Source organism: Hoplias malabaricus, chromosome X2, assembly GCF_029633855.1.
Source record: "Hoplias malabaricus isolate fHopMal1 chromosome X2, fHopMal1.hap1, whole genome shotgun sequence".
Taxonomy (NCBI): domain Eukaryota; kingdom Metazoa; phylum Chordata; class Actinopteri; order Characiformes; family Erythrinidae; genus Hoplias; species Hoplias malabaricus.
This window is the reverse complement of record NC_089819.1, coordinates 9,432,048-9,447,406: the sequence shown is the minus strand read 5'-3', so window position 1 is coordinate 9,447,406 and position 15,359 is coordinate 9,432,048. Positions and strand designations below refer to the sequence as shown.

Here is a 15,359-nt window from a genome sequence, read left to right as displayed (position 1 = left end):
ATCAATTTTTCAGTGCAGTAATTTATATACATTACATTTTAGTGTTCATGTTTTTGTCCTGAAATGGAGGTAACCCCTGGTTAGATCTACACATCTGTGAATATGTGTCATTCGCCGCAGAGAACAAAATTCTGTATATTTTATCACACATTTACTGCTTATTTACACATCGGGAAGAAATATACCATAAAATGTTTCCCATACAGATGAAATTTAGCCTGTTTTCCAAATAATTTAAACTCATGTTTTTCATGTTTTGTTATGTAATATTATGTAATTTAAAGGCTACTGTAAAAGAGATATGACTGAAGTATATGCACATAGTGATGTACATACAGTACAGTGCAGAAGTCTTAGGCACCAGAGATTTTAAGATTTAAAAAGCTATTTATCTGAGCAGTAAGTGTTTATTTGCTAAAATAACAAGCAACAAATAACTCCCAACATTGGAATAAACCCAAATAACATTATTCCAGTAAGTGTGATATTCTGTGTGTGAACGTGTTGGTTTTAATTTGTCCAAATCTCTCCTCATTACAATCCCTATTATTTGTGGTTATCATCCAACACCAAGTTTTAGCAGTTAATAAATAATGATTTTAAATAATGTGTGCTGTTGATTTAACAAATTCATGCAATCAAGAACAATCTGAACAAAATATTATTCTTCAAACTCACTCACACTTTATAGAAAACAAAATCTTATATTTCTTATTTGTTATATATATATAATTTTTTTTGTTTTACTGTGATTATATATATCTATATAAGCACCATGCTTACTGAGAAGGCATTAGTTTAAATATATAAATGATCTTATTATATGTGCCTAAGACTCCTGCACAGTACTGTATAGGATATACAAGGTCACTGTTCTGAGGGTTAATCAGTAATCTTCATTTATATTAAAACATTGTTCAGATTTTATGAAGAATAATAAATTATACTGAATGTGTGAGTGTGTGTCACCCTGTGAAGGACTGGTGCCCTTTCTAGGGTTTGTTGTCTGCGCAAAGTGATTCCGGGTAGGTTCCAGACCCACCGCGACCCTCAGCATTTACAGAAAATGAATGAATGAATAACTTATACTAATACAATTAAATGTTTTTGCATTTTGTTTGTGTATTAAGTCAAATAAATAACTTTATAAAGTTGGATGTTAAAATTATTTTTTAAAAATCACTCAAAAAAAACAACAACTTTGCAATTAATTTCAAATTTTCCCAAAACAATTTGACTCAGAATGTCATGTATACTTTACAGGTAATATATTACTTGATATATATTATCATGTTTGACCATAAGTTACAGGTGCATCTCAATCAATTAGAATACCATCAAAAAGGTCATTTATCTCAGTAATTGAATTCAAGAAGTTAAACTCAAAGATTCATTACAAACAGAGTGATCTATATCAAGCGTTTATTATTTTTAATGCTGATGATTATGGCTTACAGCCAATGAAAACCCAAAGGTTGTTATTTCGGAAAATTAGAATAATCCACACAAAACACCTGCAAAAGTTTCCTAAGCCTTTAAAATTGCCCTTAGTCTGATTTTTCATCAGGTTATAGGAGCAATTAAATTTGTGCTTGGGACAAAAATCAATACCAAAGACATGAGTGTGAGAGTCACTGTAGATTGTATTTCTTGAGTCACACACAGATATGAGATGAAACGTCAAATATCTGTGGCTGAGAGTACATATTATTGCCACTCAGAGTGGGTCAACCCCATAGAGACAGCAAGTTTAGATCAAATAAATATTTCTTGATCTTCGTATCAACACTATTGGTCATATTCCAATGCTTTCTTTTACTGTTTACCCTGTGTTGTTCAGAAATAAACTGCTCAATAATTTGTGTAGCTGTTTATGAAAGATGTCCACCAGGGGGCGCACTACCTTGGATCAAACCACACAAAACTCCATTAACATGAAATTCTACCAATGGTTCATGGTCAGATCCATCCACCTTTTGTTGGTGCAGTCAGAGACCCTTCACTGAGCAGGGCATTATCCTGGGGTCTAGATATTAATGCTCTTAGCACACTAATATATAGCATGCTGTCAGGGTTTAACATCCAGAGACTCTGAGATTTTGGCCAAAGTTTTCTTCACCCTCAGTGCAGTGAGTCTGGAGCCAGGAACATGAGCCCAGCACTCGGCCATCAACCTCTCCAGCTGCCTCAGACTCTGTAACACAGTCCAAAGATGTGTTTAACAGTACAAGAACAGTGTAAATAAACAGTAATATTAGATGTTTTTGTACATACTTCGTCAGCTTTCCAGTGAAGGGAGAACGCAGGTCGTTTTCTCTTCAAACAAACAACCTCCTTCATTTCCTCAAACGATGGATCACTTCCAACGTGTTCATGATATGGTAACTGGTACTCCTCCACTACTCCTGCACATTAAAGTACATGTTAAACTGCCACCGACACTGCTCTCTACTCCACTATTCCTGTACATTAAAAGGAACACTAGGTAAGATTTGGGTATTTTGCTCCTGGTGTTCCCCCTGGTCCAATTCATTTTTACAGCACTACTGAAGTTGGGAAGGGGGAAGGGGAGCAGTGTGATTTCATACCCTGCTCCAAATGTTACATAGTGCTGTGTCTGCAGTGTTGAGCCCAGAGTAGCAATGACAGAGGTTCTATTGTCCTTAGTACAGCTCTGTGAAGTATCAAGTTGATTTTGAAGCTGTAATTTGAAGTTAAAACTATTACAGTGTTCTTTTAAAAAATTAACTACACATTATTACCTACAAATTACACCACGCATCAAACTACCCCACACAAAGCACTCTACTGTTCTATACTGTTTAATCTAGACATTAAATTACTAATTCAATTACTCACCCAGCATTTATCACCACTACACTAACACATTAAACACAAAAATAAAACACTTCAGTCTAAACCCAACTACCAACCACCCAGCACTCTCAATATTCATGCAGGAGGTAATACCTAGAGTATAGAAAGAAACAGAGGATACTGAAGGTAATATAGAGGTTATAGATATTACAGACAGTAGCGTTAATAGATGTTAATGCTTAGAATGCAATGCATGTAAAAGAGGCTACAGTTTATAGAATGTAATTCAGATGGTATAGAAATTAACATATAGGCTGTGGAATGTAAAGATTATCAAAAATAATATAGTGGGTACTGAAGGTAAAGTAAAGGTTATAGAAGGTAATGCAGAGGTTATAGCGGGTTGCGTTTACCTCCAGATACACAACGGCGCGCTATCTCCCATAAGATAAGTCCGAAGCTGTACATATCTGCCATGATGTAGGACTGGAAGTGGTTGCGGTTGAGAGTCTCCTCCAGAACCTCAGGAGCCATGAAGCGCTTAGTTCCCACTCGAGTGTTCATTGGAACATCCACCTCATTCCTGTCACTGAGGAAACACACACACGATTCAGTCCAATACATCACATGAAATTGTTGTAGGAACATTATAAGATTATTCTTAAGTTTTTTTACTTGTTTAAACTGGTTTTCTTCAGAGTATGATCTTATTCCATTGTTAAGTGTGTTGCTTAAAGAACTATTTCATAAAAAAAAGAGTAAAATTATCTGTCAGTGGAATAACACACACTCCAGAGAAAATCACAACAAATTTTAACTTGATTTAAGCTGATGTCGCTCTGTAAGAGTTTTTCTAGTTCCTATACCTCAGGAAGCGGACGGCCAGGCCCAGGTCAGCAATGCAGCATTCTCCATTGGTCTTCACCAGGATGTTTTTGGTCTTTAGGTCTCGGTGAGCGATGGCAGGTTTTCCCTGAGTCCCGAAGATTTCTGTGTGGAGATGATTGAGTCCTGCAGCAGCTGAGAGGGCAAGCTGTAGGCCACCCGCCACATCCACAGTGCTGGACTTCAAGAAATCATACAGAGAGCCACACTCGTGGTAATCCGTGATCAGATATAGCTGAGTCCAGGACCCAGTGCCTTTAATGTCTGCCGCTATAAACCCTTGAACCACAGAAAAACACATTAGGCATTCCATTAAAATGTACAGCACTCCTAAGCCACTGTTCCAAAATATATATTTTATTATAACTTTCCAACTTTCCTTTTGCAGCAGTTACACTCTGGCAGAAAACTTAAGGACGTTTTAGATTATTTCAGGATTAAAAAAGAAGTTGAAGAAAGTCGCAGAGATGGTCCAGATCTGACCCAAAGATCACTGCCGTACCTTCACACTGTTTTTCTGAATTTTCTGATCTTAATTGTGTGTATTTAATAGACATGCCTTTACATTTGGGCCAGTGGAACTAATGAAATTACCAAACAAAAACCTTTAAGCAGCTCAGAAACCAAAATGTAACTGCTGCACCGTTCAGTTTCGGTACTTCAGCTTAATTCGCTAACGAATTTTATTTTGTTGCCTTGGACATATTTGTTTATTGTCTGTCAGTTTTTTTTCTTTTGTTTTCTTTCTCTTTTGTTTATTTATTTGTAATTTTGGCTGAATTGTGTCCTGAATTTCAGGTTTCTAAATTCTGTGCATGGCAAATGTATCTGGTGTTCTGTACCCAGTATGTTCTCGTGTCTCATGAGTCCAGTCTGGTAGATTTCAGTCTCTCTGAACCAGCTGGCCTCTTCTGTGGTGAAGAACACCTTAACAGCCACGCTCTCTCCTCTCCAGCGCCCCAGCCACACCTCACCATAGCGGCCCTTCCCTACCTGCCGCTCCAGCTGGATCTGCTTTGCTATCGTGCGCTGGACCTGCGCGCCCACACACACACACACACATACACACACCAGTGTTCAAATTTCTGCACATGTCTCTGTTTGCAGGTCAAATAATATGGTTCTGTTTTTGCAAGAAAAGCAGTTGTCCCATCAGCCACCATATTTAATAGTTTAAGGTAGATTTTATTCCTGTATGTGCAATCTGAAGTTTCCAAGAAGTATAACTTCACAAGTGCTATTTGATGGCCATAATCATTTCCAAAATACGCTATATTTCAAGTTACATTATCTTTATTCATCTTTATTTTTGTTGGATGAGGTGAGTCAAGCTCCATATCCTAGACAGTTATATTATATTTAGGAAAGTGGTAATAATTCAGTAAGTTCACAGTATGTTCATCATGCGTTTGTAATATAATATTAGTGTTGTCTGATCAGCAGGGGAGGTATATTTACAGTATATTTGTGTATATTTGCAGTGTGGTTGTAATGTGCTTATCTGACCAGCAGGGGAAGTCCTGATCCTGATCCTGAACTGTGAGATTGCTCTAACAGGTCTCTGAGCGAATCTCCTGCTGGAATAAAACCTTCATCCTCCAGATTCAGAGTGTATCGAGTGGCAGATATCTGCCGTTTATACCTGAAACACACATACACACAAAATGATTTGTTATAACAAATTACATTTTCTAGTCCAAAGAGAAATCATGAATGTCACAAAAGAAAAAGCCAAACACAATACAATAAAACCTTGTGGGAATAACATCTGTCTCACTTGAGGCAACAAAAGAGGATGAGGAAGGTAAAGATGAATGTGCACACAGAGACTGAGATCAGGAGAGCCATCAGATGAATGTCTCCATCTATATAACCTAAACACAAACACACACACAAAATTAGGATACAAATGTGCTCCATGTGCTGTAATAGTTTTGAGATTGTAGTATAGTTCTGAATGGGTAACTAGCAGCTTTACAATTGAGTGAAGAGCAGGAGACTGTGCAGTGTCTTATTTCTCAGTTTAACAATGAAAGTACCTTCTGTGTGTCTGTGTGTGTGTGTGTTACATACTGGGTTTCCCGAGGGGGGGCAGAGCTGGGTTCAGGTCTCTGTTGCAGTAATCGTGATCAGTGCAGCACTCTAGCGCCCTCCTCTGGCGAGAGCCCCCTGTGTCCTACAGGTTTGAGGTGGAATTCACATGGTTATTATCATTCAAGACATTCCAAGAGAGTTGAGACTGTAGCTTCTTTTATTCCCAAGCTTGACTACATGTTTAAGATTATTCTGGAGCATTTCACAGTTGAAGAATTATTATTATTATTATTATTATTATTATTATTATTATTATTTACAAAAACATATTTTAGTTTATCAAGTTAAAGATTAATATATATATATATATATATATATATATATATATATATATATATTTGTACTGTATCATCTCATCTCAAAATCTGATGTGCTTGATCCATTTCAGGGTCATGGTGGCAACAGAGAAGGAAAAGGATCTTGGACGTCTTTGTCCCCTGTAACTTCCTCAAGCTCTTTCTGGGGGATCCCCAGGTGTTCTAAAAGCCAGTAAGGAGATATATAGCTCCTCCAGCGAGTCCTGGGCCTACCCTAGGGCCTTCTCTCTGTTGGCCATGCCTGGTGTATCTCAAGTAGGATATGTCCAACTCGACTGGCTCCTTTCAATGCAAAAGTGCAGTAGTTCTACTCTGAGCTCCACATTACTACAGCTGTCTCACTTAACCTGCGGTCGATCTCCTCCACTTAGGATAGATTTTCACCACCTGCCTGGACAGAGCATGTCATAACAACCATGGCCTCAAACCTGGATGTTCTGATCTACATACTGATTGCTTCACACTTAGCTGCTAAACCCTCAAGTGCACACTGGAAGCCACCTGTCCCAGACTACTCTGTAAAACCCTGTCCATCAAGCTATTGTAGTCCAATGCCAACACTGAACAAGCCTGACTTACTGCTGAGAATTCGAACACAACTCACAGTCTGGGAGTTTAAAGGCAGAACATCTCACCTCTTTGTACTGTTTAAATTTAAACTCCACTCAAAGTGGATTTAGAAAAAAACTGCTTTTTTGTTTTTGAAGTCGTTTTTTACTCAGAGTTCACACTCACCCTGCACTGGAATTCAGAGCCCAGCCTCCCCAAACAGCCAGATGTCACAACAGCTGCACCACCCTCTTCCTCCACCATAGTGAAACAGTAACCATCCGTCCTACATACACACACATACACACAAAACACACAAAAGCACATAGCTCCATTTGTTAATGTACAGAGAATTTTCATGAGTTGTCAATTTCTGATCACAGATTTGCTCTTGTCCAAATATTTTTGGATAGTGACCATTCTCACTCTAACAGTAACACTGAGCTGGATTACAGTCAGAAAGTGTGCACATACATACTGTGGTGTAACAGCATCTATTTAACTTGTGAACTTCACCCATTTGGTTGTGATAAAGTGTTTGTACTACCTGCAGGTGTTATTGCTGGAGTCTGGGCAGTGGTGATAGCAGTAGCACCACAGGAAACGGACAGGCAGAACTGCTTCATCACTTCCCGTGGCTTGGATTCCCTTCACCTTTGCAGAATTCCTCAGCAGGATGGCGTCCAGTAGGTTTGCTACAGAAAGAACAGCATCAGCACCATTACCACAATCAATAAGACATCAAATTCAAATAAAGTCAAAGTCATCTGGACACACAGTATGTATTACCTCTATCAAAAACTAAAAATGGAAAATTACATGGAACAGGTAAGATCACCATGCCCAATGAAAAGTGTCTGCCACAGAAGTATAAAGCCCCCAGCTTTGGAATGTGGAGCAGTAACACTGTGTTCTCTGGAATAATGGAGCGCCATCCAGTACCAGTGAGAGAAGTTGGAGTGGTGACTGTAATCCAGAACTAATCATCAGCACCTGACATCTCTAAAGTTAATGTAGCCAAATGTCATTAGATTCTCACAGCAATATTTTATCTACAAACACATAATGAATAACTTTAATTTCTGAAGAAATGCTATAGGTGATGTTACAAGTCAAGGCAATGTTATCAGACCTTAATTACTACCTCTTGCCTTCAAGTTAACTAAATTAATTTGTGTGTGTATGTGTGTGCGATCTCCACATGTGGGTGTGAGAAATTCTTGCCCTCATTAATAATCCTGTCATTGCAACGCCAATCACAACAAGACGGGTGTGGCAACTGTCAAAACACACACAAGCAATTTGTATTTATAGGGACAACAATTACCACACCATAATGTAAATTATTAGCTTTTTAAAGTGAATTCATATTTGGAAAACGTAGTGTTAGTGTATTAGGTGTTAGATGTAGGATGATATATAGATAAACTAGTATATGTACTCTCAGAGTAAGGTACAATTATGTTCCCTACCAAAAAGTACAGACATGTACCACTGAGGGTACCACCACAGTGACAGTTTTTCTAACAGTGTAGGATATAGGGCAATGTGTGGCTAAAAGTGTTGGTACCCCTGAAATTTTTCCTGAAAATGAAGTATTTCTCCCAGAAAACACAAGTCCATCTCCAGAGATCTTGACGTTCCTTGTCCACTGGCACTGTAGTTAATATCCCTGGATGCGGACGGAAGAGTAAAATTGATGAAAGCTTGTAACGCAGGATAGTTTGGATAGTGGATAAGCAGCCCCAATTCAGTTTCAAAGACATTCAAGCTGTCCTTTAGGTCTCAGGGTGCATCAGTGTCAGCACAAACTATCCATCGACATTTGAATGAAATGAAACACTATGGCAGGAGAACCAGGAGGACCATACTGCTGATACAGAGACATAAAGCTAGACTGCAGTTTGCCAAAATGCCAAAAGTAAGTCAAAATTCTTCTGGGAAAATGTCTTGTGGACAGATAAGATCTTTTGGGAAAAGCACATCATTCTTTTGTTTACCAAAAATGTAATGAGGCCTACAAAGAAAAGAACACAGTACCTACAGTCAAATATGGTGGAGGTTCAAAAATATTTTGGGGTTGTTTTGCTGCCTCTGGCACTGGGTGCCTGAAATCTGAAGATTACCAAAGAATTTTGGGTCACAATGCAGGGCCAATGTCGGAAATCTGGGTCTGCGTCCTAGATCATGCGTCTTCCAGGAGGACAATGACCCCAAACATACTTCAAAAAGCACAGGAGAGTTCTTAAGTGGACAGCAATGACTCTGGATCTAAATCCCATTGAACACCTGTGGAGAGATCTTAAAATTGCTATTGAGAGAAGGCACCCTTCAAATATGAGAGACCTGAAGCAGTTTGCATCCAATTGAAACATGCAAGAAGCTTGTTGATGGTTATAGAAAGCAATTGATTTCAGTTATTTTTTCCAAAGGGTGTGCAAACAAATATTAAGTTGAGGGTGCCAGTAATTTTGTCCGGTGCATTTTTGGAGGTTTGTGTGAATTTATATCAAATCTGGCTTTTTTTTCTTTGTTTTTTTTGTGTTGCTCCAGTACACACAAAGGAAATAAACATGCGTATAACAAAACATGTAATTGCAATAATTATCTGGCAGAAATACTTAATTTTCTGGAATAATTTCAGGGGTGCCAACACTTTTGGCCATGATATCCAGTAGATATTACAGTGACTTCAAATAATTTCTTGGAAACAGACAATTACCTTAATGCTACTATTAGCCTAACGCTAACCTAACCTTAACCTTAATGCTAACTCTAACATTAACTTTTCCTAACCTTAAAACATGACTTCACCTTAAGAAGCTAATAACTTACAACAACAAATATTGGGGCCATGATATTTGTACCCATTAATACAAGTCTCTATTATTTGAGGGTGTAGAGAGATTATGGACCCAAGAACATGATATCTGGACCACACACACACACACACACACACACACACACACACACACACACACACGTCAATCATACTTACACACACACACTCTCACACCTGCCCATTCCTATCCTAATTCTCACACTTTAACTCCTTCAACACTGAATTATGTTTTATCTAAATCAATGACAGCAGATTACTTTAAAATCCTAAACTCATCCTGCAGTAAAAGTGTTAAAACAGCTTAAGCATCAGAAAAAACTGATGTCTTTAGTCCTGAATGAGTGTTGTTGTGTTCAGAGCAACTTCTCAGAACATCCAGCACAGCACATCCAACATCAGCTCAGGAACTGAAGAGCACACCACTCTATTCCCTTTTTGATTCTCTTTGATATAATATATATATATATATATATATATATATATATATATATATATATATATATATATATATATATATATATATATACATCATCAAAATAAATACAGAAAAGAAATTAGGAAAATATAAGAATGGAGGAAATGGACTAAGGAAAAAAAATACTCAGTAAGTTACTTGAATAGGAGTAAAAGTATTTGGAAAAATGTTTTATCTTAATAAACATGTACTTCAGTAAATAAAACTCGTTCACATGTTTATGCATGTAGAATGACTTTAACATAAGTAAAATTACTGAAACACAACATTTTAAACTGAAATGTTGAAATGGTTGAACAAATGGCTGAACAACCATTCTCTCTCCCCATTAACAATGGGGAGAGAGAGAGAGAGAGAGAGAGAGAGAGAGAGAGAGAGAGAGAGAGAGAGAGAGAGAGAGAGAGAGACTGTGTGTGTATTAATGGAGTTTTAATGAGTTGAAGCAGCAGCAGTGTAAACACACTCTGAGTGGGTGAGAGGAATATAAACACTTGGAGTGATAATGGATGGAAAATGTTTGTGTGTGTGTGTGTGTGGGATAATGTTTGTGTTCCTGGTCTATGATGGGGAAGAGAACAGGTGCACAAAGCAAATCCTCTGTTCATCATAGTCTTCATCTTCATCAGTTTGTGTTTCTCATGTTGGTAGCCTAAGTGTTGTGGTAGCATTTCTGTGAATTAACAAAACCCTATCCATAATAAATTTTATTTTCAGCTGTTTTGAAAACCGTAAATATTGTAGAATCAGGGAATGTGAGTGTTACTGGAGGTTCTGTATATCTCAAAAATGATACAACAACACACACACACACACACACACACACTGCACCTGTCAATTACAGACCCGAGGCCATGTCCAACCATGCAGAGCACAGCTGTGTATGTGTAGGTGTGTATGTGCAAGTGTAAAAATGTGTGTGTGTGTCGGTCCAACCATTTGGTCACTTGTTTTTAAAACTGCAGGAGGTCATCTCATAAAAACCCTTTGTCGAATATTAACACACACACAGACACACACACAAATCAACTGATTAACCCACTGTTAAATTAACTGTAAAACACCTTTTAAACTGTACTAAATGTGTATATATTATTGTGGAATAATTCTAGAAATTAAATGTTAAACAATGTAAAACTCTCATCAAAGTGTTTTAACATGTGCTAATGTCTTTATGGAATAATCACATGAGGATTTACACTGAAAAAACTAAATGGAACAAAGAAATACAGAATTGTTGACAGTAGTGTTGAATGGAAGCTCTCTTAAATGCATCCTGGCAGGAAGTGATCATATATTTTTTTCTGAATACACTGCTGATGTTTGACCATAGAGTTAAAAAAATGTTTTGTCTTTTAAATCTGTTTAATGTGGAGAGGAACATGGAGCATTTTATCAGAGAAATCATCATCATTGCACATAAATCTCCTTGGACTGATGGAGTTCACTGCTTGTTATGAAGACAAAATAAAATGCTGTGTTTTTGTTGTAGACATGAAGACACCTGGTTCCATTCATCACCACTGCAAAGAAATCTGAGTTCACTATTTTCTCCATAATTAGCCACTGCACACCAGAACCCTCTCCATCACTCAGCTCAACACACAGCTCAAGTTTACAGCTCAACACACTGAATTTTGGGGGAATTCAGGGAAGGTAATGAGTTCTCCTTCTTACCTTCACTGTGTAGGCTGCACTGCAGGATCAGGATCACATAAGTCCAACCCACGCTGCACGTGCAGAGATACATCCTTACTGTCTTTGTTCACTGGACTTCAGGGATGAGAAGCAGAGAACCTCTTAAAGTTCTACTCTATACACACACACACACACACACTACCCATCTGAGAAACGTGCACACACACACACAGGATATCAAGCTTAGGGGTGTGGTCTGTATAGAAGTGGGCATGACCTGTATACACGACTGACACCCCTAACATAATGCACATCATGTGTGTCCAACGAAGATCGAATTAATACCCAAATTATGTTTTTCTTTTTTACATGCATCAAATACATAGAAAACAATACAGTGCACTTTACAAAAATCAGCACAAATAATTGTGCATTTCTTTGTACAAGTTCTTTATACAAGACCTAAGTATACAAAACCTAATTAAAAGACAAAAAATAAATTCATTAATTAAAGAAAAAGAAACCCTGAAAAAAACTAAAAAAGAAAGTAAAAACTGTTTTTTTAACAGTATTAGTAACAGTATTAAAATAACAGATTGGACTGTGAAGGGTTAAACCTTAACGTAAATAAACAGCCCAGGGTTTCACAGCTGAAACAAAAGGACAGGTTTTGTAAGAAGTGTCCAAATGTTAATGTGAGACACTCAAACACACAAAGAGAACCTCAGCTGTGAACCACCTGTTTTACTCGCGCACACACACACACACACAGAGAGAGAGAGAGAGAGAGAGAGAGAGAGAGAGAGAGAGAGATTAATTAAATCATAATGTGGAAAAAACAGCATAATTCTTCACATTCTTATTTTAAATGTTAATGTATTCATATATTATATTATTTATACTACTAATTTACACAATACTACTATTTACTCCTTAATTTCAAACATCCATAGTTTAAATTTAAGCTGCAAATTAAAAAAAGGACGTAAGAAAATACAAGACACTTTATAAATCAAGATTAGGACCTTGTGCATTATAATGTTTATAATATTCTTAAAAACGATGCTGTAATGTGTCATAAAAATTGCCAATATACCATCATAGTACTTTACTTACAACTAATTATCAACCATGATACAGACATTTGTCATGTATTGTGCAAAAGATACTATGACCATAATATAACACATTACAAATGCATCACCCAAGTCCTAAACAACTGGTGAGGAGCTTCTCCGACACTTTATAGGAAGATACCAAAAACTAACAAGACCTGACTGCACTATTTTCTGTTGCTCATTTCAAGAGTTAACCCTTTTAAATCTTAACAATGAAATAAGAGAATTGCTGCAATTTGAAAGCTGTCATCTTAACTTCATTATTAATAGATTAATGAATTCGCACTTCATCTCAGTTGTGAGTGAGCACTGTTTAAAGAGGTTTGTTGTTGTCCAAGGGCGAGGTAATAGTCTGAGTCACACACTCTCACACCCCCACACATTTAAATGTATATTACACTGAGCAGAAGATCATTGTTTTAAAATGATATCCACCCTCAATGCAGCAGAATGTTATTCATTTTCCCACTTGAGCAGGCACAAAATTTGACACCAAGACATTACTTGGGCAAGACTCCCAAAAATGCATTTTCCATTCTCTGTAACAGAATTAAAGTTTTACATTTTATGAGTGAGTAACATGTTCAGTCAAAAATGAGAGAAATCTTACATTTTCTTCGCTGCTCATTCCAATTTGAAGTTATCTGAATCTGGAATATGTTTTGAAATTTAGCACTAATTTCCTAAATCATTTGCCAAACCCTTCTAATCTGGAAACACACAATCATTTGCACAAAATTGGGCCATTCCATTGCACAGATAAAGGCTGAAGGGATGACCCTTTCAGATATTGCAAGAGTTAAATTGTTCCAAATCCATAATTTCTAGATTACTGGGACATGCAAGGGAAATATGTCTAACACCTTGGCTGGAATCACTGGCCAATTCAGCACTAAACAGTGAAAGGCCCTTTCTCAGCATGCAGTATCTTGCCGTTGAGGAAGATTCAGACTGATCCTCTCATCCACAGAATCAAAACATTAGACAAACATTTGCTAAACTAACATCTGAAACCAACCGTTTGAAAATGTCAGTTAAGTAGGAAGCAGGAAGCATAACGTTTTTAGGAGAAGAATTCTAAAGGAGACATGAGACAGAAGAGAGATATAAAGGAGATAAAGGAGAGGAGTAGAGTTAATCCATCTGTCAAATCTGAGCAAAGTTTGTGACTTTACTGAGATCTCTGCTAAAACTCAATATGTGACACCAGCAAGATCACTAAGGTCTTAATCTCAGGAGACACATTTGGGCAGTGGGACATTTATGCTAAAGTCTCATTTGTCTTTCCATCTGATCACATTGCTGTCTATGAGAAAAGATATTAAGGAGAACTACTCTTTGGTTTTCTTCAGGAGAATTTGGCCCATCATCTGAATCAGCTACATGTCAAGGGGAATGTGGGGAAGCTACATTCACCTTATTTCCCAATCAGACAATTTTTATGTGAGAGAATGCTGGCCCGACCATGTTCCAGACCATTTCTCTGATAAAGTATCTCTGGAGGATAATCACTGAAGATAAAGTTATGGCTAAGAAACTAATTTACAAAACTGTCCCTGAGAGTGGACATACTGTGGAACAAAGTCAAACCAGAGCAGTGTGAGAAACAGGTTCTGTCTTTCAGGCACAGATGTACTTAAATCATTCAAAGTATGAGCCACTACACTTTCTAATAATTTAAATGCTGAAACCATCAAAAAAAAAAAAGAAAAAAAAAAAGCAAGATTTATGCTAGTGGTTACTGTTCTGTATCTCTTCTATATATTTTAGGAATACTTTAAATTGGGGTGAATAGAGACATTGAAGATGAGAAAAATTTAACTGTCAACATTGACATTTAGAGGATTATGGTCTTCAGTCATAATTTCACAGCATAATCACAGTGGTGTGTCAAGGGCTCTATATCTGAATTTTTCTTTGGGCAAAACATAACAACAACAACAACACCATTAACAATGCAGTTCATCTTCACTTGATTTACGCTGTGAGACAACTGATATATGGCACGCTATCTTAAAGCTCATTGTACACTGTAAATTGCCTTTATTTAAAAGAGGTTACGCTCTCTTGCTCCTCTTACCCCGAGTTTTGCCCCAGTGACGTCCCTCTCCTCGGTGTTGGGCTGAACCTTATAGTCCAATGGTAACACTGTCTTGAACATTTTTATGTTCCCACACATATTCAGAAAAAAAACACCGCTCCCTACGCCAGGCTCCTGCCCCCGCTGTGGGATTGGCCCATAGTTCATCCTCACAGACTGTTAATTAATGGGTGGGATCTAATGAACCAATCCTGATCAGGGCTTGTTTGAATACGAATGAAAATATGATACCGCTGCTCCATAGCGTCCTCTGCTGCCACATTTACAAACAAATTATAGTTGTACCTTAAATACTTTATCTGACACTAAAACACAGTTATCTGTGTCCAGCTTAGTTTTTTTTTTAAAAGGAGAACAGTGTCACTCAGATTAAAACTACTCCACACACCTGCACAGTTAAGAACAGGTGCAGAGGGAGAGGAGAAAGATAAAAAAGAATGAGGGAAAGAAAGAGATGATGGAGAGCAGAGAGGAGAGATAAAGCAGTCTTTGTAAGCGGTGTGAATGTGTGGCTCAGTCCAGCAGC

The 15,359-nt window shown here is 37.5% G+C and overlaps 1 protein-coding gene across 1 annotated transcript; it reads right to left on the bottom strand.

Annotated features, from left to right (window-relative positions):
- Positions 1-1,540: 1,540 nt before the first annotated feature.
- On the bottom strand, positions 1,541-14,950 carry LOC136676369 (bone morphogenetic protein receptor type-1B-like). Its single transcript, XM_066653318.1, has 12 exons — positions 14,813-14,950; positions 11,654-11,820; positions 7,210-7,357; positions 6,849-6,948; positions 5,776-5,878; positions 5,480-5,576; positions 5,209-5,344; positions 4,545-4,737; positions 3,684-3,981; positions 3,231-3,406; positions 2,275-2,405; positions 1,541-2,194 (listed from the first exon to the last, which is right to left on the bottom strand). Exons 2-12 carry the CDS (start codon positions 11,724-11,726, stop codon positions 2,069-2,071), a joined length of 1,581 nt encoding a protein of 526 aa, XP_066509415.1. The 5' UTR covers positions 11,727-11,820; positions 14,813-14,950; the 3' UTR covers positions 1,541-2,068.
- Between the last annotated feature and the right edge of the window lie 409 nt (positions 14,951-15,359).